At 38.4% G+C, this 23,450-nt stretch overlaps 1 protein-coding gene across 3 annotated transcripts in view; it reads left to right on the forward strand.

Annotated features, from left to right (window-relative positions):
• The window catches only part of HEG1 (heart development protein with EGF like domains 1), a 47,165-nt gene that overhangs the window by 17,868 nt on the left and 5,847 nt on the right, over positions 1–23,450 (forward strand). For 2 of the 3 annotated variants that reach the window (XM_087920385.1, XM_087920387.1), the window contains 14 exons: positions 318–638; positions 3,258–3,590; positions 6,176–6,520; positions 6,939–7,262; positions 8,657–10,009; positions 11,471–11,584; positions 13,554–13,648; positions 13,895–13,953; positions 14,803–14,963; positions 16,260–16,394; positions 19,609–19,651; positions 20,237–20,274; positions 21,962–22,049; positions 22,759–22,933. In XM_087920385.1, the coding sequence (XP_087776511.1) occupies positions 318–638; positions 3,258–3,590; positions 6,176–6,520; positions 6,939–7,262; positions 8,657–10,009; positions 11,471–11,584; positions 13,554–13,648; positions 13,895–13,953; positions 14,803–14,963; positions 16,260–16,394; positions 19,609–19,651; positions 20,237–20,274; positions 21,962–22,049; positions 22,759–22,933 (3,584 nt within the window). The remainder of the gene's footprint in view (positions 1–317; positions 639–3,257; positions 3,591–6,175; positions 6,521–6,938; positions 7,263–8,656; positions 10,010–11,470; positions 11,585–13,553; positions 13,649–13,894; positions 13,954–14,802; positions 14,964–16,259; positions 16,395–19,608; positions 19,652–20,236; positions 20,275–21,961; positions 22,050–22,758; positions 22,934–23,450) is intronic. The other variant, XM_087920386.1, reaches the window with a different exon arrangement.

Here is a 23,450-nt window from a genome sequence, read left to right on the forward strand (position 1 = left end):
GAAAGTTGTTTTAAAGAAGATTGCCTCAAATAAAAGATAAAAGTCAAAAATGTTGATATTTAAATGCTTTAAATTAATGTCATTCTGCCATATGATAGCTGAACATAAAAATCAGCTATAAATGAAAAAAAATAATAACTTCCTTTAGTTTCAGTGTTCTAGGTTGATTGTTCATTTCTTTGATAAGACAGTAGTTATTCCCTGGAAAGTTAATGTTTTCTATTAGAGCTGCATGAGTGTAGTTGTGGAAGCATATTTGTGGTGTTCCTTTAGCATATGAACATAATGCCTCCTAATATTTGACTATTATATTTCAGGTGTAGAAAGCAGTGATCCACCAAGCAGCAGCTCGAATATAGAGACCAGATTTTCCCATTCTGATCAGGACAGTGCATCTGTTTCAGGTTCATCAGACAGAGCGGATGAGATCACACTATCAACTTTAAGAGAAGTCAGCAATGTTTTTAATATAACCCAAACATCCAGTTCTAAGAACGATAACATCACTAGCTCAAATGTTGCTGATTCTTCTTATACAATGACACCAAGACACACCAGAGAAACAAATTCATCATCTGGGAATAATGATTTCACTGAAGAAGCATTTACATATTCTGAGGCTCCATCAGAAACAACAGGTAAATGAGAGGAATATCTTGTTATGTCACATTTCAGAGTAATTTTTAAGTTGGTTAATGTAAACCAGATTCCTGTGGAAAAAAGAATCAGAATATCAGCTTCTTTTCTAAGAATCCAATAATGGGGTTTGTTGTTATTAAACACTTTTAATAATGGGAACTTTGTTCATAAGTAAGTTATGAACAAAAATGCTTTGGCCCTTTTCTTACATTCTCTTTTCCAAATTTTACATTCTCTATTCTGATTGTTTTCCAGCATACGTTCAAAGCCATGTCAAATGTTACATCAATTTTACAGGACAATTTTTCCTAATCTGATAATCTCCAGATACTTTAGAACAATCATTTATCAGAATACCCGAAGGATCTTTTCTGCCCTTACATGAGAAGTGGGACATGGAGGTCTTTAACATAATGAAATCTAAACATGAATCTATTATTAGCAAATTAATTAGTTTAGTTATGACATGTCTGTGTAAAGTAGCCAGATTTGATATGAAATGCAATAATAAAGCTTCCAATAATTTGGTACACAGTAATACAGAAAATGAAACATTAATTTTCAATTTTAAACAGTCCATAGAGTTGGATAGGATGTCACAACATCCCCATCGTCACGTGATCAGTATTTGATCAGCTGCATCATCTAGGTGTCATCTGATCACCATTTGTGACCTTCCCAGGTGACTTCCAACAAGCAAAGTAAATGGGGAAAGCTGGATTCACTAAATGACCACATGATTCACTTAACTGCAGTGATTCATTTAACAACTGTGGCAAAAAATGTTGTGAAATCAGGCATGACTTACTTAAAACTGTCTTGCTTTAGCATTCTGGAAATTCTGGCCCCAATGGTCGAGGATCACCTGTACATCCAAATGAATCCAGTAGTGTTCTTTAACGTTTATTTTAATTTTTCAAGTTCTATTTGAATGGAGACTGACATGGCAATTGTATTGAAAAGTGTAGTATTTTTTTTTTTGCCTTTTAATGACCATGTAATCCCTTCCCGAGGTGGAGTCTGGGCAACTGAATGCCCTTCCTGTCACCAATGCAGAGTTTGCAGCAGATAATTACTCATTGTGCCCAGAGAGAAAAATATCTGCCACTATCTAGGACCGTGAAGGCAAACCTATGGAACACGTGCCGGAAGTGGCATGCAGAGCCATTTCCTCTGGCACACAAGAGCTCACCCGGAAGAACTCCACTGCACATGCGGGCGTGTGGCCGCCACCCTACAGCTGAATGTCGGGTATCTGGCGGGCATGCGCAGGGACTAGGGTGTGCAGGAGACACGTATGCATGCACAGAGACATGCGGCGTGCACTGAGGGTTGCATGTGCAGGTGCAGAGATGCACAGTGCGTGGAGGGATTGTGCCTTCATGTGCAGATGGATGGCGGCAGGGGTGATTGCGTGTGCATGTGCAGGAATGCATGATGCGTGGGGGGTGATTGCACGTGCATGTGCAGATCCATGGTCCACGGCGGGGGAATCGCACGTGCAGAGATGCTGCATGTGGTGGAATCACATGCGCAGATGCAGAGATGCATGGCGTGTGGTGGGGGAATCTACACAGAGATGCACAGCGTGTGGCAAGGAGATCATGCACACATGTGTAGACATGCAGCGCGCTGTTGGGGGATTGCGCATGCATGCACGGGGGGGTAGCACGCATTGCCTTCTGGGTGCAATTATCAGCACAGGAGCCAAAAAGGTTTGGCACCACTGATCTAAGATCAAACTCACAACCAGGGGTGGGATTCTACCAGTTCACACCTATTCGCTAGAACCGGTTGTTAACATTCTAAGCAGTTTGGAGAACCGGTTGTTAGAAGAAATTACTGGCCTAATCCTGTAAGGAAGGCAGGAAGGAAATATTCTTGTGTTTCTGGTAGAAACTGCCTCACCATTAACCCTTATTACATTCTTGGCAGGACTAGACTTCCTGTCTCAGGAACTTCTCTGGAGTTTTTTCCCCCTCCTTTGCTGGTACTTTGCTTGTGTGGAGTGACCATTCAAAGTTACAATGGCACTGAAAAAAGTGACTTATGACCATTTTTCACACTTATGACCGTTGCAGCATCCCCACAGTCATGAAAGGCCAGGCGAGGAAATGCGTGCCTCGATGTGAGTGATATTGAGTTGGCCACACCCTGCCAATAACATGACCACCAAGCCATGCCCACCAACTAAGCCACGCCCACAGAACTGGTTGTTAAAAATTTTGAATCCCACCTCTGTTCACAACCTCCTGATTGTGAGGCAAAAGTTATACCTCTAGGCCCCTGCACCACTCTATTGAAAAGTGTAGTAATAATATAAATAAAATTAGGCTACAACATAAAGTATACTCCCTTGAATGCACTGGAACTTCTCAACAAACAATGATTCTTATGCTAACTTATACAGTATGTATTCTAGTAGTCAGAAGCTCTAATGCACAGGTCTCAAACATGTGGTGTCCCTTTGGTGTCCCATGATGTTTTGTGATGTTTCCCCCCTTCGTGGAGCTGGGGTGGGTGTGGCCTGTGCGTGACGCATCCAGACTGCAGGCCGCCAGTTTGACACCCCTGCTCTAATGTATAGAAATATCTAATGATTGCCTCTTCTCTTGCAGACACCAAGAGTAGGCCACATGCCTTGAGCCACTTCAATGTAGAAAAGAAGGCCACTCAGACTGAGAGTATGTTCTCTTCTACTGTGATCCAAGATGAGACCTTTGGATCTTTAACTAATCAGAGCAGATCCATAGACACAACAGAATTGTCACCGATTGATACAAAAAATGCTGGTTCTTCTGTGATGATCCAGATGTCGTCTGCCACATTACGAAGTAGTAAAGAAAATTCCGCCTCTACTGAAATGGATTTCACAGAATCCCTAGAACAGTCTTCAGATACTACTTCATCAAAAGCGTCAAGTTATTCATCTTCTGTGAAAGATTTTTCAAGTGAGTTTTTTTTCTTGTTATGGTTATAGTTATAAATCCATCAGAGACCAGGTTGTCAATTCATTCCCTTGTAGGCCTTCCAAATTGCTCTTCCCCCACTTCCTATTTACATTTTTTTTAAAAAATAAAGTCTATTTTCACTGACCCATACAACTGCAGGCATGAAGCTTGCAAATGGTAGACTTTTTTTCTAAGGTGACCAACTTTTTTACAATGAGAAGGAGGACACAAATAAAGAAGAAAAAAAACAAAGCCACTTGTGCATGGCGCACTCTTGGGTGCCGCACATTCTTGCACATGGTGCACTCCTGCGCACAGTACACTCTTGAGCATAGCACACTCTCTCAAAACAATTCTCCTGTGTGGAGCGCATGCATCTCATAATCGCGTCTCGCCGCATTGTACCGAGCCTTGATGAATCGCCATGTCAAATACAAATACGTCACATCACACACAATGGATCAGATTGGCATTGATCAAATACGGAGATTTACAGATTAGTCTTCAAATATCAAAAAGGAGGACATGTAGGAGGACACTTTTCGAGAGAGGACAGAACTTACAAAAGGAGAGTTGGTCAACTTATCTTTTCTCTTAGGTCTCACACTTTTGTCTGCCAAAAATGTTCACGTATGCTTTATTTATAGTAGCATTATTATAGCGTCCATTGAAACTATATGATAATTATATTTATTTTGCACAAATACAAGGATGTGAGGACTCTTCTAAATATATGTGGAAAGCAAGGTTGTGATGTAAAATGATGTATTTAGAAGCAGCTCTAGTTAAAGACAAGGCCATTTTTCAACAGGGCAGATGTATACCTTCCTTCTATAGCCTCTTGGAAAAGTCATTCATTGAGATGATTTAAGATGAAAATGCATAATGCAAGTATTCCTCAACTTACAACCTGCCACTTAATGACCATTCAAAGTTACAACAGACCCCAAAAAGGGGACTTAGGACCCAGATCTGAAGTTATAATGGTTGGCCCTTCCCCATAGTCACGTGACTGCATTGTATGATGGTTTTGCAACAAAACAGCATACATAGCAAACCATTGGCTCATTTAATGACCATGGCATTTGTATAGTGGTGATTTGCTTAACAATAACGATAAAAAAACATAAAATCAGGTGACTCACATGATTGGCTGATTTTACAACTGTTATGACTTATGAATGCAATGGGCAGTCTCCATTAAGGCTGTAACTCGAGGACTATTTCAATTCAGAATAGAGCCGGAAGGGATCTTGAAGGTGTTCTAGTCCAACCCCCTGCCCAAGCAGGAGACCCTATACCATTTCAGATAAGTGGCTGTCTGTCCAGTCTCTTCTTAAAAACTTCCAGTGATGAAGTACCCACAACTTCAGAAGGCAAGCTGTTCCACTGATTAATTGATCTCACTGTTAGAAAGTTTCTCCTTAATTACAAGTTGCTTCTCTCTTTGCTTAGTTTCCATCCATTGTTTCTTGTCCTGCCCCCTGGTGCTTTGGAGAATAAATAAGCCCTCTTCTTTGTACCCATCAAATGCTGGAATACTGCTATCAGGTCACCCCTAGTCCTTCTTTTCTCTAGATTAGCCATACCCAAATCATGCAACTGTTCTTCATATGTCTCCATTTTGTCTCCAGGCCCTTAATCATCTCAGTTGCTCTTCTCTGCACTTTTTCCAAAGTCTCAACATCTCTTCTGTAATGTGGTGACCAAAACTGGATGCAATATTCCAGGTGTGGTCTTACTAAGGTTTTATAAAGTGGCACTAATATTTAACCTTATAGTATAGATACTGTATTACCTATAGCATAAAATGTTATTAACTGTGATAAGTGAAATTTGAGTCAATTCTGATTTTATGGCAATGCTGGAAAAAATTCAAATACTTATTAGTTATTGGTAGCTATGTTCTCCATAAGATTCCATTTTATTAAAAAAAAGTCATCTCTTTATATGCAACTACATACTAATTGAAAATAGTGACAGAAATGAGAAGCAAAAATAACTTTGTAATGCACTCAGACAGTTTAGAGTAGTGTTTAAGGCACTGGACCAAAAATCAGGTGACTGTGAATTCTAGTCCTACCTGAGGTACAAAAGTAACTGTGTGACCTTGAGCCTGTGACACTCTCTCAGTCCTAGGAAGCAGGTAAGGGCAAACCACTTCCAAAAAAATTCAAGGGCTAGTCCAGTTGTTAGTCAACAATGCCTTGAAACCACACAAAAAAATCCACCCAGAGGTACAAACACAAACAATATAAACCTCTGTTTATAAACTTTACCTAGTAAAAGACAGATGAACTGAACCTAACATTTTCTACTAAGCTGTAATAAGATTAGCACAAAGTCACAATAAAAATGTTTTTTTAAAAAAAAAAATCAAAGTCTTACAACAAGGATATAGGGATTATGCCTAGAAGTTTAATTCACAGCATGTCTCTTTGGACAGAGAATAATCATGCTGTGTTGAGTTAACTTTAAATTGTTGAGAGTCAGTTCTTTTATTGTGCCCCTCAATTTGACTTGTATTGTTGGAACACATTGCACAAATGGTGCTTATGAAATCTGAATTTTTAATCTTATTTAAGGCTCTACAGACCATTTTCAAACCATTAAGGGATCTGAGGTGGGAAGAAGATTTTCGATTGCTTCAACAGATAGCGTTTATCTATCAACCACATTTGTACATGGGGCAGAAAGGACTTTAAGATCCCTGCCAGATAACAGCACGTCTGATGATGCAGCAGATAGCAACTCTTACAATTCCCAAACTTCCAAATCTTCAGGGGAAAGCTTGACTTTGTCTTCAGATCCTGAAACAGAAACACATAATGCCTCACTAAGTGAAGTGCAATCTATTGGGCCTTCTACTGAGTATTCAACAGAATATTCCTCTGGAGTTCCTACAGCCTTGTCACCAAATGATTCAGCAAGTAAGTTTGCAAAGAACAAAGGAAAATGTGGGCTAAACTCAGTATGGTTTGTATTGTGTATGTCCAACATGGTAAATGTGTGTATATGTACGTATAGCATACAGACATTCAGCATATATAAATGGGCATGAATGTCTGTTTCTGTAGACATATCCAGTATGCAGAATCAAAATACTGTATTTATGATGAACTATCTAACTTGTTTGGATTTAGTTTGTGCAGAAGTAAATGTGTATGATCTAAAAGGCAACCACAATACATTCTGAGCCAATCAAATATAATTACTTCCAGGACAGTACTCCATTTCAAAATGTAGGGCTACATTTCTAATTCACAGTGCTTAATATTATAAATAATATGACTTCTGATACTTAATTATCTGCCATTTTAAACATATGTGTCCAAATTATTATTTCAGCTATTGGAAGCACTGATAATTCAACTAGTGGGCCAAGAGTTTTGCATTCTCCCACAATCAGCACTGGTAGTTCAGCCCCCTTCAGTGAAGGGGAACAGCAAAATACACAACCTACAATTAACACTACAGTGATGGAAGAGACTGAAAGTGTCTCATCATATATGGAAAATTTTGACAGCACAAGATCAAAACCTTCCTCATCCAAGTCATACTCTAGAATGACACATTTATCTCTAAAAGATTTGGATATCTCTCCATCTTCAACTGAGGCTTTCCAAATTCTTAGTTCATCAACTGATTCTTCTTCCAAAAGTGAACTTTCAGGTTAGTTTTCTATTATATTCTTTTGCCAGCATCAAAGCCAATTCCTGTCTGGGTTTTTTTTTCTTAGTATGTAAATGAATTGTGCTTTTCTTGGAGAACATTTTATTTGATGTTTCTAAAAGTGTATCAGTAAAGCACTTGAATATATTCATGGTTCTTTTTTTTTTACTTCCAGATCAAGTAACATTAAATGTTCTCTGAATCTGACATGTATTATTCCATTAGTAATTGATGGGCATAATAGGCACTGAGTTCCGTGTTGGTTATATCTAATATTTAATACTTCTTTATGTTCTAGTTTGTGACTCCTTTAAGTAGCTCATGTAACCTGAAGGAAAGGGCCTTTTCTTTGTGGGATAACCCGTCCCATAGCTTCTTAGGACATTTTTTGTATGAATAAGTTTCCAACATGAGATCCTGGTTTTTTCCTTAGGAAATGGGTCAAAGCAGATGAAAAATGCTATCTGAGACTTCAACCAGCCACAGCTATTCCAAGAAATACAACTTCCACAATCCATTGACCCATTGATTGTCTCCAGAATTTTCACCTATTCTAAAAGTCAGACTATTTTGTGGGAGACACCAGGAATTCTACTGTTATGTAGAGTCAGCCAGATGTTTAGACTGGATTTGTCGTTTTTGTTCACTATCCCAAGGACCTGGGATAGGCAGATATTGTTGATGATGGTGTTAAAGGCACCGTCACAGGATGTAAGCTGTTCCAAGTCAAGCTGCCTTTTGCAATTGATCAGTGGTGATTTTGCCAATGCTGTTGGTGTGCCAGTGGTGCTTCAGGTGTTTTGGGATTGCATCCAAGGCACCTATTACTATTGGTTATTATCTTTGCCTTCGTTGATTACAGTCGTTCTACTCTTATTTATACATTATTAGTCTTATTATTTATTGTAATAGAGTTGGAAAGTATTCACTTGAGTCCCAGAATGTATGAGAGGATTCAGAAGAACAGCGTGCCATAGTATTTGACAAAGCAAAACCATTGCAGAAAGACTGATGATGATCAGTATACCTTGACATTTCACATCCTGTGAAATGGTAAAGTCTAGCCATATCCTAGCCCATCCTTGCTATTATATGTCCTCTGGTATAAAAGTGACTCCCAAAACATACACCTTCTGTCTGACCAGATCTCAGAAGTCCCTATCTAAGAAGACGGTGGGACAAAGAACTTGCCAAAGAAATCACAGAAAGTAGGCTGTGTAATAAGATCATCCATTCCTTGGTTTGGAATGCTCTGAGCCAGTAAACTGGAAAGTAGAAGTTCCAGGATTATAGCATTTATTTTGAAATGTACCTTAGACCGTTATCTCTTTCATTTTTCTCTTACGATTAGAAAGTTTGTCTCAATAGTTAATTGTGATTTGTTTCTTTTTTAGATACTGGAACAGAATACCAACCAATAAGTGGGACTGATTTGGGGAATCAGACCTCTGTTTCTCATACTGACAGCACATACACTTTAACTACCTTTGCCAAGGGTGGAGAAAGGACATTGCTGTCTCTTCCAAACAACGGCACATCAGCTGATTCCGCAGGAAGTTCCACTTACTCTGCAGAAATGTCCAGCGCTTCGGAGTCAGTTCAGTCTTTCTTTTCAAGTGACATGGATTTTTCTGAAAATTCAACAGAACCTTTGGCAGTGCATTCCCTGAAAACACCAGAGTATTCGTCTACAATGAGTGAACCAAACACAACTCAGTATTACTCAGAATCAGAATCTGCATCCACTGGCAGCTTGTCATTTTCATCTTCCCCTACAAGGCTGTCAGAGCAGGATTCACTTCCACCAGTTCACCCATCCACTCTGTTTTCCTCAGCCAAGTCTTCTGCCCCATCCTCTTTTTCTACTTTCCCATTACCATTATCGTCATCTCCACCCACATCTCTAATGACATTTTCACCCATGTTCTCATCCACAAAACCACCCCCATTGCCTTTCTTTCCCTCTGTGTTGCCTTCACTTTCTTCAACACCTTCGTTGTTACAGCCTAGTGAAAGTCTTGAAACCAGTGTTTCTGTGACTGAGCCTGAAGGAACAACTGGAGCAGAACTACACACGGCAAGAAGCTCCCATGGCGAATATAACCATCCGACTACGGCGTATCCATTGGTGAACAACACTATTCTGATGGCAACTGGGACTTCTCTTCTGATGGAAATTACTGAACAGCCTGCCAACCGTTCTTCACCAAGAACCACTTCCCAAGAGGAAACGAAAGGATGGACACTTAGTCTCCCAGGAATCAATATTGAGAATGAACCCATTACAAGTACCTCTTCACCCTATTTCCAGGAAATGACCACTACTTCTGAGCCAGCAAAAGCAACTACGGCTATACCGTTGCATACAATCCCTCAAAAGGATACTTTCCCTTCATCAACAGTAACCATGGGCAAAAAAACTACAGAAATAACACACACACCTGGAAGATTGCCTACTTCAGCATCAACCATGAATTATTTGTTCACTACAAAGCTTCAAAAGGTTCCATTGCCCTCTCCTACTGAAATATCTTCTTCCCCTGGAATTCCCACAAAAATGATGGAAAAGAACAGTACAACAACTGTGAAAACCACAGCGCCCAGGATTGTTATTACCACTTCTCCCTATACCTTAACTTCTCACAAAAGCACTGTTCAGTCTTTTCCTGCTTCACCGATTCCTTCCAGACCAACCACAACTGCGAGTTTAGGAAGCTCAAAGATATCTTCAACTGTCTATGGAAAAGGTACCTTTGTTTGCAAATATTGGAAACAATATTGGCCTGAAAAATGAATTTAACTTGTGGTAGATAATTGCATACTGGAATAGGAGCACTTTGCCTAGATTAAAAAAAAAAGTATTTGAATTTCATGGAGATCAAAGTAAGATGTAAATATGCCATATAGAGTTAAAAGTTATTTGAAAATGGGGAAGGAACATCTTTATACTATGAAAAGGCCAGACAAAAACAATTATTTGTAAGTCAGTTTCTTAAAAACAAATAGCAGCAAATGCGCAAAGAAACACTTAAACATACTGCTAAGTAATGGTGGAAATGTTGATCTTTTCTATAATCACAAGAGCATATGCAATTTAATTAAGTGGAAGAAGGTGAAAAGAAATCTCAATGTATATTATCTACCATTCTGTAGCACAGTGGCTCAGCAGTTAAGAACCTGGGCTTGTTGGAAAGCCAACATTCCAAGTTCGAGACCTGAGCGCAGCACGACGGGGTGAGCTCCCATCCCCTCCTCAGCTTCTGCCAACCTAGCAGTTTACAAATGTGAGTAGATAAATAGGTGGGAAGATATCAGCACTCTGACATTGTACTGGCCCACATGACTGTGGAAATGTCTTTGGACAATGCTAGCTCAATGGCCTTGAAACAAAGATGACCACTACCCCATTAATTCAGGAACAACTAGCAGAGTAAAATCCACAGGGTCTTTTTTCTTTAATTATCTACCATTCCAGAAAATAATTTTGTTATTATGCTCAAGTCTCATAATAAATGTTTGCAATGGTTATTCACAATTACAGAATTCATGTAATCACCATGTAATCTGAAATCACAATTTTGAGTACTTGAGGTCTATTTCAAGTCAACTGTTTGAGAAGAGAAACTTTGTCTTTAACATCAAGTAGTCAATATTATTAATAGGTGTCATAGGCTATCTTCCAGATGATAAATGTGTATTATACCAAGTACAACTTGGTATCCCAGTATCTGAGAAGCTGAAAGTAGTGCCCTAACCAGCAAGGAAATGATTTGATTATTGTACAAGCCTGCAGACAGGCCTAACCCTTTCGTCTATAAATGATGTAAGGTTTAATTTTATCCGCTCTGGCCTATTGGCATAACGGTTGTTTTTTTTTGCTAAAGTGATTAATCCCGCTAAAGTTTTATTTTCTATCTGGAGCTGGAAGATGGCTGAATCCTCAGCTGGCCTTTTGCTATAGTTCCAAGTAAGTAACTTATATCTCATTAGGTTCTGCCAGACTCTCATTCCTTAGATTGTGCCACAGACATTCAATGACCGCCATAACATTAGCATATGGATGGATGGATGGATGTCCAGTCACTCACTTTGTCATAAATCAACTGTTTCTCTGTTCACCCTGGAACAGAGTGCTTTCTATTGAAGACATAGATGGTCATTCTACAATGGCCATTTTCCTCCTTTTCTCTCTTCTGTTTCTGATGTAGATGAATGCCTGCCTAATCCTTGTCCACCTATGTCTACATGCACTCATGTACAAGGTTCATTCCAATGCATTTGTTCCTTGGGCTATCAGATGGGAAAAGGAAAATGCAACTTAGGTAAGAGCCAAGAAGCAAAATAATAATAGCTAAAATATTGTCATTGTAAAAAAAAAAATTAAACCAAAAATATATTTAACTTCATTTTGCTGATTAGTGACCTTAAGTTGACACTGTATATTGTATTACATTACTGTATATCTTAGAGTTCTGATATTGTCAGCTTGATTATATAATAGTCAGTTAGGAGAATTCTTGGCAGTACAGTTGACTTTGACTTCAGAACTAGAATAGAATAGAATTCTTTATTGGCCAAGTGTGATTGGACATACAAGGAATTTGTCTTGGTGCAAATGCTCTCAGTATACATAAAAGAGATACATTCATCAAGAGTCAAGAATCATAAGGTACAACACTTAATAAAAATCATAGGGTACAATAACAATCAACTAAGCCTAACTTATGACTTTTGGGCAAGATGATTACATTCAAGTTACTGACAGGTATGGGATACAAAGATAGATATATATGAATAGCATGTGTCTTAAACACCGATTTGATGACTGGTTCAACTTCCATTGTTAAAGCATACACACACGAATTCAATTCAGGTGGTACCTGCTCCAGCATTAGACATTATTCATACAGTTTAAACTAAGTTTTTTTTAAAAAGACAGACAATTTCAGGTTAAAATATTCATTTGAGTCTCCCTACTCTTCTCACTGCATCCTGAGTCATAGTTTTCTCCAATTTTCTCCCAACGGTCCTGAAAAGGCAAATGTGTGTGAAAACTCAAATAAAGCTCTTTAGGTTGTCCCAAAGGTGCTTTTTTTTCAAGAGGCAACTGGACTGTCTCATTTTTCTTTGAAGATGTTTTGCTTCTCATCCAAGAAGCTTCTTCAGCTCTGACTGGGATGGTGGGGAATGGAAGGATTTATATTCCTTGCAGGCAGCGAGTCATTTGCATTCTTTTAAGGAGTATAAATCCTTCCATTCCCCACCATCTGGTTCAGAGCTGGAGAAGTTTCTTGGATGAGAAGCAAAATGTATTCAAAGAAAAAACAGACAGTCCAGTTGCCTTTTGAAAAAAAAAGCACCTTTGGAACAACCATGACCTGGATGACTGAGAATCTCCATGGATTCTCAAGGTTGTACTTTAACTCATCACTCTTCTTGCTATGGATGACTATCCCTATCAAGGCAGCATGGGAGTTCACCTGGTGATACCCTCCCTTGGGGATAAGAACCTTCTGAGTCAATCTAAGCTCTGTAATAGGTTGGGGATGCAAATGATCGTGGGCACAGACTGTGGATTTTAATTATTTGCTGATTCTAGACCTCTCCGTGTATTTATAGCAAAATCATTCTATCTCAAAACACCCACAATTCTTAGCCAAGTTCTTTTTCTAGCTTCCCTTCATTCCTTATCCCATATGTTAATAGCTTCCCCCCCACCCCCCCAATGCTGATAATCTGACCAACTTTAGTTATTTGGCCTCTTTAGCAACCTTCCCAGACTAGAATTCGGGGGGATTTTAGCAGTTGAAATCCACATCCTTGTACATCACCCAGGTTGCACCAGGCTGCTCTTGTCCTTAATGTCCTTCCACTAGCCCCTGGAATATTTTTTTTTAAAAAATCCATACTGGTGGCTTTTTTTCTCTCTTGTGGCTTTGAAAATATCTTTTTTGCTGTTGGGAAGGCAGCTGGGAATTTTGCAAAGGAGAAACATACCATTAGAAGGGAAAGGTAATAGCTGCCCATAAGGCAGACTAGAAGTCAAAATAATGAGGATGATACCCACTCTTGGTTGTATCCTTCTATAGATGATTTCTATGTCTTTGCATCTTTTGTACAAAATGCAGCTTAGCCCGTAAAGTCAAAGTCCTGACTTACATATCAAAAGTCATATTTCTGCTTCGTTGTGCAAAGAAAAGGCATAAGAACATATATGTCTGTATACATGAGAGAAAGGGATGGTGGAATCTAGTCTTGGTATTAGCTAACAAGGTGTTCTCTCATCCACAGTAAGGACCTTTGTTGGTCACTTTCCACTAACATTTAACACAACTGGAGGGACATACGCAGAACTACATCAAATTGAAGGAGTTATCATAAACCTGGTAAGTGTAATAATTCTCCTTTAAATATTTGTTTTCATAAAAGCATCTTGTGAGGCCATTTTTGGAAATTTTAATAAAACTTCCTGATGCTCTCAGTCTTCAGAGAGAAAGGGAAGAAATGGACAAGGTGTAAGAGGGAAACTTTATGCCATTGGCAGTTGTGTGGCTGTATTGTAAGTCCTGGGTTCAAGGCATAATTGCCAAGCTTAGAATTCTTGGTTGAACTTTTTTTCCCCTTGTTTTCAGCTGAATGAATCCCTTTCAACATTTCCTGGTTATTATACTTCAACTGTTAAAGCCACAAGGTAAGGAGCATATCATAGTGAAACAGCTGGGGTATAATTTGATCTCTTTCTCCCTTCTTGATATGATTGATACTACATGCATGAATGCATGCATACATACATACATACATATAACTAGGGCTTATTTTCTAGTTGGGTCTTATTTTGGGGAAACACAATATATATGTATAATATATAATGAAGAATGAGCCGGGCCAACCACAAGGTCACGGGCAAAGCAGCAAATTGCAATAGCTGACAGGTTAACATCACTTCTTAGAGATAAGCAAACCAAGCTGTGTCTAGTAAGGAAGGAAGCAACAGGAATTAAACCTCCATCGACCAACATGACTGAAGCAAAAACAACAGAGTTAATTACAGGTGGGAGGCAGTTGGAAGGGCCTATTACCCATGCAAGGGCTAAATTGATTAATGATATATAAAGGCATGGATTTCTGTAATGGTAATTTAATACTCTGACGATGTCAGCAGAGGGTGACGAAAGCTTAGTAATAAATATAATTTTAGTTCCAGAAACCGCAAGATGTTTGCTTCTTCTCTTACAAGTATGCCTGGAACTCATATTTTTAGAATAGTTTGTAATGTATAATATATATCTCTATTTCTATCTCTATATCTGTCTCTATCTCTATTCTATATCTATCTATCCACACACACACACACACACACACACACACACACATATATTTATATACATATGTGTGTATGTATATATGTATATATATATGTGTATGTATGTATGTATGGTATGTTGTGCCCACAGAAAAAAGACTTGTTTCTTAAGGCACAACATTCCAATGGTCTGAGTTAAAATTTTCTGTTATGCTTCCACAATCTCTTGCTCTTCAGGCAAGAAGATACTGTTCAAATATCCATCCAGAGCACCTTTTCCATGGCTTCCAACGTCACCTTTTCTGAAGTAATTGGCACAGTGCAAAGTCGGATCCGAGCCTGCAAAGCTCCCACCCCACCCTGCCAGTTCATCTCTAATTTGACCCAGCTCTATAGAGGTAAATACTGCAGAGTTTCTAAACCTCCCCCGAAAAAGTGTTTTGAAATAATTTTATTTACAACAAACAAGAACATTTTCTTCATAGCCATCTTTGTTGAAGTTGGAGATGTCTCAAAATGTCTAGAGCAGAGGTGTCAAACTCGCGTCGTCATGGCAAGGTCATGTGATATATCGTGACTTTTTTCGCCTTTGCTAAACCGGGCATGGACCTGGCCAGTATGTGATGCGTCCAGCCCAAGGGCCGTGAGTTTGACACCCCCGTTCTAGAGGCTGGAATGCAAGGATCAAGTCTGTTCCGACATGTGTAATTTGTCTCATTAAAAAGGCTCTATAGAAGGGAAGGCAGTTGTCATTGCACGTGAGGCTTTTCATCTCAGAGATACAACATTTGAACTTGTCCAAGTGACCTGAGCTCAGTTCTGAGGATCAAATAACGGGGAGGATACACTATAAAAAAAAAAGAGACAGCGGTTACAAAGACATTGCGATTAGTTAGATTTTTCAAGAGTGTTAATCTATTGGTGGAGATCTGCAGTCTGTTAAAGCACTACTGTAATCACACTTGTGATACTCTATGAAAAAGATTAGTCTGCTTGGCACCTCATGAAAGACACGCAGAGAAAACACACAAGTCAGAAAAACAAAACCCGAAATACCAATGTAGAAAATTGCCAAGGGAAATAGATGTAAATCCCACATCTTTAGCCTGAGTTTTTCTCATGGGATGTATATAATATCATAATAAAAGAAAGCAGAGAGGCATAACATTTCCTATCTCTAAAAAGTAACCTAGCCAGCATTGTGTGCTAAATCTCACCCAGAAATTCAGCAACTCAGGGAACTCATCCTCAGGGAAAGTGTTAATAGAGAAGAAGTTCATTTCAGTTAAACTCCTTATTTTAATGCCTATTTTGCTTGGCAGCAGAGTCAGTATATTCTTACAGTTGCTTTTATTTGGATGGGATTCTTAGTTATGTACAGTTTAAAGACAAGAGGGCACTTTGGGATATCAAAAATTCTGTGCTCCCAGCTGTGATTTTAGTTTTATTGGTATAACTCTAAAGAAAACAAGATATTTATTTATCTTGTTTTTTTTTCTTCTTTGAGAGGTAAACAAGCATAATTTTCCTTGGTCCTTTATGTTGACATCTCAGAAGGAAAACTAAGTACAAGTACAAGTTGTAATTTGCAAAGCAAGAATACAGTAACGATGCTTCCCCCACCCTCGCTTTCCAAATCAAAGTTATAACGCTGTAAATGTATCCCCCACCCCTCTCTCTTTCTCTCTTTTTAGTTGGTGGTCTATGTAAACATAAAGATCCGGAATGTGACAAAGGGACTTCTGTGTGTGTAGACTTGGATGGCATTGCTGTTTGCCAATGCAAACCTGGGTATTTCAAATATAACAAACTGGATCATTCATGCAGAGGTATTGTGCTTTACACAGCTAGGTGGCTGGGACTAGTCTTTTTAATCTTTTGATTCCAGTTCAAAGGATTTTATGCAGATCAACACAATTCCTTGCCTTTCTATGCATGCTAAGGAACTCTGCTCTCTGAATAAGTATTAAGAGCTTACTGGGTTTTTCGGTCTTTTATTTGACTAGAGTGGAGATATTGGGGATATTGTCTTCTGCCCACTCTCTGTGAAGCAATAATATTATCTTTTTGCACAGCCAGAAAAATAAAAAAAAATAAAAGAGAGCAGGCCAGGGAGGAGTCCGCTACGCCTGTGATGAAAATTAAATTTTTAGTGATTACATTGTGCAGTTATTTCTGTCTTTGTTTTGTCTGATTTCCTAAGGAAGTGGAAAAAAATTAGTGGATCTTTATGCTCAGCTGTTTACGTTGTCTGAAAAGTATGCATTGTTTTCGTCCCACAAAGTGGATAATCCACAATTGGAGCCAATGCCATTTACTGAAGGTTCTATCAGAATAAGTTTCATTTGCTGCAAAACAAAATTTTACCCTCTGTGCATCTTCAGGGACATTCAATTCTGCGCCGACTGAATCATAACATAGATAAATTTTCAAATGTTATCTACATTTCAATAATGTGACCCCATTTTTTATTTGCAATTGTAGCCATAGCAATCTCTTCTATTAATCTGAATTTCGAACAAAAACAGAAAATCAGGAAAAATGCATATTTGTGAGATATTGCAATGAAATTGGATCTAATCCAGTCTGTTAGGAAAAACATTTTTATGGGCTCCATAAAAATACTTTTATGGGTTCCAAGAATACTTTGTAGAACTCATAGATTACTCACATAAACACTCACAGAAATACAATCTAAAATAAATATTCTAGATCAGTGTTACTCAAGCTTGGTGACTTTAAGATGTATGGACTCCAACTCCCAGAATTCCCTAGCCAGCCTTCATGCTGACCAGGGAATTCTGGGAGTTGGAATCCACACATCTTAAAGTTCCAAGCTTGAGAAACACAATCTAGTTTGTAGATTTTGATTGGGTATACAAATCAAGAAAAGCGAGGTTTTTATAAGTATGATTTGTTAAATAAACTATAATTGCATATTATATGAGGCTAATCTACTGTTAGATTCACAGTCTAAGACTGGTGGAAACTTAATAATTCAAGTCCTAACCCAGATTCTAAAAAAATATTGAGGTAGTGTTTAAAAATATAGGGATTCCAAGCAAGGTAGGGTTTTGTTTTGTTTGGAAAATCAGGGCGTACATGTCTGAAAAATTCAATACTTCCAGGTAGACTTTTAAGTATTGAGCCTCTGAGGCTCCAATCACAATTGATACGACAATAGATTTCATTTTCTATAAGTGTTCAACGTTGATCTGCAAGTCCCAATATTTCATATTTTTTTCCAATTTCCAATCCTCAATCCTAGCATCACCCAGTATAGCAAAATCAATGAACCAGATTTTCTTCTTTTCAGTGACTATTCTATAAGGCATGTTATGAACAAGAAGCCTGTGTGTTTGGATCTTAAATTCCCATAAGACCTTAACTCACTCATTTTCCAAAACCTTATCAACTTGGTGGTCCCAGTAGGTGTGTTACTGCATTCAGATCCAAACCTCTGGCAAAGTTTACAGTGAATAATTCTGCCAACTTGGTCATGATGCTGCGGATAGGATTTTGCAAATATCATTAAAAAGCATGAGCTTTTGTGAGCTATAGGTAGCAGAAAGGCTAGATAAAGTTATTAGTTTGAAAGGGTGCTACCAGAGTCCTCTTAACTGGTCCGTTATCATAGACCAGGGATGTCAAACTCACATAATTATGGCAGTGTCATGTGATGTATCGGGACTTTTCCCCCTTTCACTAAACCAGGAGTGGGAATGGCCAGCACGTGACATATCCGGCCCATGGGCCGAGAGTTTGACAGCCCTGTCATAGACTAATATGGGTCTCTTCCTCCTGTGGGTTGTGGTAATTTCTCCAAGGAATGACTCTACTGTATGGAGAAGCAGGAACCAATGATAATGACTCAAAGGGAATATCTTATAGGAGCCAAATGAATTTCGCCATCAGTACCAATAAAAGAGAACAATCGCTCACGGCTAAACTGAGCTTGTTTTTTTACTTGCGCACATTTTATTACCTAATTTCACCATCGGTGTTTGGAATGACCAGAAGAAAAAAGAACAATTGAAATGGAAAGCGCCTGCTTAGTCACACAGTACCGAGAATAACTGTAGCTCAGGGTTGAAATGAGGGGTCTTTGGTGCTCTTTGAGCCTGGCTGTTTTTCTTGCAGATGTTTCATTATCCAAACTAGGTAACACCATCAGTGCATTGTTAATGAAACATCTGCAAGAAAGCAACCATGCTGGGAGAGCACCAAAGCCAATATAGTCATACTGTACTTAACTGCTTCATTGGGAAATGTTGTAATAATTATCTGAGTAGATGCTGTTCTCCTCACTGATTGATTTTAATCTGCCCTAGTGCAGGATTCCAGGTTTCCTTCTCAAATGTTGGCCATTCTAATAGGTGCCTGTATCTCAGGTGACATTTTTACCATTGGAAGACTGAGCAAAGATATGAGTCGGGGCCATGTATCTATTTTATCTATATTTATTTCCTACCAGCTGCTTTTCTCCTTGCAAAGGAAAAAAATAGAGCTTTTATGTCTTCAAACCCCTTTCTCCCTCCCCTCATATGAAGTTCGGAGTTGAGCTGAACTCCTGTTGACTTGTAATGTATTTTCCTGTACTGAGTCTTCAATCACAGCCACTATGTGGAATAATACTGACCTCTACTGGTTTAAATACATTTAACTACCAACTGATGTTTATTTACATATATAAAACTTATCCTAGACAGATATTGATTTGTAAAAAAAAAAAATCAATCCATCACCTTTTTTACCCTCTTAATAATCTTAAACAGCCCTTACATTGTATTCTCTAAGTGTCACTGTTGGGAATTAAAAGATTGACACAGTTGATTCTATGGAACCCATAAAAAAATCTGCAATTGTCTCATAGCAAATCCAATTTGAAACTGCTTTTCAGAGAAACTGTTGTACAAGATACTGCAGCTTCTTAAAAAGCAAGCCTTTATACTGTACAGCAAAAATAACCCTTGGAATCTCAACCATTATCTTTTGTTCAGCCATTGGTATTTTATTCATCAACATTCTTTTCTTGATTTTTAGCCTGCGAAGATGGGTATAAACTCGAAAATGACACTTGTGTGAGGTATGAAAAATAAGGAGCAATTTTTCTTTCTTTCTTTTCAATACACTGTGTCAATGTAGGCCTAGGTGTCCTCAGCTGCCCATGCCCATTGTGTGGAGGAACAAGGAGGTTAGGGAAGAAATGAGGTGGTTGTCTGCCACTTTGGTCTAGTTGTTAAAGGCCAGCTTAGAAGGGGGAGACTGTGAGTTCAAGTTCTGCCTTAGCCATGAAAGCCAGCTGGATGACTTTGGGCCAGTCACCCTCTCTCAGCCCAACTCACCTTAGGTTGGGGAAAATAGAAGGGGGAATGTGTATTGGATATGCTCATTACCTTGAGTTATTTGTGAAAATAATAACAGCCGGATACAAATAAATCCATTTTAAAAACTATACATGTTTGTTGCTCTTAGAGGAATGAACCAGGATCCCAAGGTGGTAACAGTTCTCAGATGAATCAGTCCATGGGAGGAGGCAGAGTGTTAGCATTAGAATTTACAAGAGAGAGGTCTTTTTTACTTCATTCATTGTGGATGATTGGATTCCTGCTGAAGAAATTGTGGGTTTATATATGAGACTAAAACTATATCTCCACTGTTTTCTTTTCAGTTGTCCATTTGGATTAGGGGGATTCAACTGCAGGAATCGTACGTATCCAGTCCAATGTTCTTACCTGTTCTATCTAGTTTTATTTGCATTTCTTAATTTTAATATTCCCTTCCATTGTAGATTATCACTGATAAGCATATAAAACCAATCAATTTAGAAAGTACTTACCTCAAAAGTATCTTAATAGATAATTTAAATATAATATACAAACATATATTTATCTATATAAAAAAATTAAATTGAATATGCATTCAAAATTTACAATTTTTCCAGGTTTGGTTACTCTTTAATATAGTATATGTTAATTCTGTCAGGATTCCGGTAGTTACCCCAATTAACCCATTTTCTATACACATTTTATAGTTGACAAATACACTTTAATATATACCATATTGTGTTCAATATATTTATAACTTTATAAAATATTCTATCTCCCTTTCTGCATTTATTTATTTGCTCATACAATTTGGATGCCACCTGACTCCAACTGACTTGGGGATGTGGATCTTTTCATTTTGTGAAAGGCTTGTGCAAATAGATTTATTTGACACAAAATTCATACCCATTTCTGATTGGAGGACTGGTGCCATCCTTTCAGTGTGGTGGAGAAAATAAGCAGATGTATAGATGCAGAATTCCTTCAAGTTGAAACAAAATGCTTTGCTGAGGGATACGGTGTTGCTCTCAAGTGTCCCACTGAGGTGGAGTCTTGCAATTACTGAGTTCACAGTTTTAAAAAAAGAAATTCAGCAGAACTCTAGAAAGATGGTAGAACATAATGTGGGATTCTAATCCAATGGCATTTCAAAATGCTTTCTTTAGTGCTCCCTAAGTTAAATGATAGCTTCAAGTATATCTTAAATTGGAGGATTCAGATAGATTAACGATTACGGTCACTCCTGGTTCGTATTCTAAAAGATTTGCTGGAGATCAGAGATTGAATGGCTGCCTTTGCAGGAGTTTTGAAATAATGTGACTCCCAAACCTTATTGCTTTACCGCAGGGGTGTCAAACTGGCATCCCACAGGCCAGATGCATCACACACAGGCCACGCCCACCCCAGCTCCACAAAGACAAAAAATGTCACGATACGTCGCACAATGTCACATGTCGTGATCCATGCCTTACAGCCTTTTGAACTAGCCAAAGTTCTGGACTGTCTTGAAGAGAAGTTTGCAAAGACAACAGTATAATAATCTAATATTTTAATTAGTCTTTATTAACATGTCCTAAAGCTTCATCAATTTGAGCATTGCCTCACAGCCAAGCTGGTTTTTGTTCAGTTCCCTCCAAGATCTGAGTTGGTTGAATCTTTCCTTCTGACATTGGATGGAGTTAAACATTCCATGACTGCAACTTAGGTCAGATGTCTATGGCAATTCTCAGTCAACCAGGTCATGCTTGTCCCAAAGGTGCTTTTTCCAGAGGCAACTGGACTTTCTGGTTTTTCTTTGAAGATGTTTTGCTTCTCATCCAAGAAGCTTCTTCAAGCTCCTTCTCATCCAAGAGCTGAATAAGCCTTTTTGATGAAAAGCGAAACATCTTCAAAAAAAAACCAGAAAGTCCAGTTACCTGTTGAAAAAGCACCTTTGAGACAACATAGGTCAGGCTTTCCAGCTAAGGGACTTTTTGCAGAGAACAGGAAACTGGTAGCCACTTTACTGCTAGTCATTCTAGGAAAAAAAAAAATCAATGGTGCTTAAAATGGCCTGTTCTTTGTTTTAGCATACCAGCTTATCACCATTGTGATTGCCGCAGCTGGAGGAGGACTTCTGCTTATCATGGGAATAGCTCTCATAGTCACATGCTGCCAGTAAGTACCATAAATGTCTCATCCTTTGACATTTTTAAACTATTTAAATAACATTAATGAGCCATAAAAGCAGTTTTTAATTTTTGAAAAGATTCCTATGGATTATATCTTTATTGATCAATTTGTTTTGCCTGCTTAAACAATAGTTAGCTTTGCAAACATCAGGAAGGTCCAAGCTGACAGAAGACAGTTTCAGCCATGTTGTGAAGCTTGTGCAGGCGATAACAAGCAGGTGTTCAAATACTGAATAGAGGAAATTATTTTTTTGAGATTATTTATTTCACGTTGTTAAAGAAGAGAGTTTGATATTCTTGTTTTCCTGCCTTCTGTCCGAACGATGTATTTATATGCTAGCCATAATTCCATGATTGGTAGAGTAGGCTAAGAGAAAATAATCATTCATAATCCTCTAGCATAGTACTTAGCCTTATATACTGCTTCGCAGTGCTTTTATAGCCCACCCTAAGCGATTTACAGAGTAGCATATTGGCCTCAACAATCTGGGTCTTCATTTTACCCACTTCAGAAGGATGGAAGGCTGAATCAACCATGAGCCAGTCAGGATAGAACTACTGGCAGTCAGCAGAGTCAGCCTGCAATACTGCATTCTAAACACTGTGCCTCCACAGCTCTACCAATGTATGTTTAAGTTGGCACGTTTTTCACTTCACACTATTTAGCCTGCAGATAAATGTATTTTTCTTTTCAGAAAGAATAAAAATGATATAAGCAAACTCATCTTCAAAAGCGGTGACTTCCAAATGTCACCATATGCAGAATATCCCAAAAACCCTCGTGTTCAGGACTGGAGCAGAGAAACCATTGAAATGCAAGAGAACGGGAGTACTAAAAACCTATTACAGATGACGGACGTTTACTATATGGTATATTTTCCTACATTGAATGAATGTCTAGGAAAGATAGGCACTTTGCAATCATTCAGAGATGCGTAAGAATAAAAAAGCAGGATTCTCTTATCAATTGTTTAACACAAAATGAAAATACAGCAAACAGTCCCTGAGCAATGAATAAAATGAAGGTTATGAGATTGTTCATATTACAGTATTTCATAACTCCCTTGGATTGGTGGCTATGATAACTTCTTCAATAATGTTCAAATATAGGTTGTCCTCGACTTAACAACCATTCATTTAGTGTCCATTCGAAGTTACAACAGAACTGAACAAAGTGACTTTTGAGTGGTATTCCCCCTTAAGACTGGTGCAACTTCCCCATGGTCATGTGATCAACATTTGGGTGCTATGACAGTTGCGCTATGCCAGGGGTCATGTGATCACCATGTATAAACTTCCCAGCCGACTTCTGATAAGCAAAATCAATGGGGGAAGCCAGGCTCACTTAATGATTGCATGACTCACTTAGCAACTGGAATGATTCGCT

Source organism: Pseudonaja textilis, chromosome 1, assembly GCF_049901715.1.
Source record: "Pseudonaja textilis isolate UNSWEBS1 chromosome 1, rPseTex1.2, whole genome shotgun sequence".
NCBI lineage: Eukaryota > Metazoa > Chordata > Lepidosauria > Squamata > Elapidae > Pseudonaja > Pseudonaja textilis.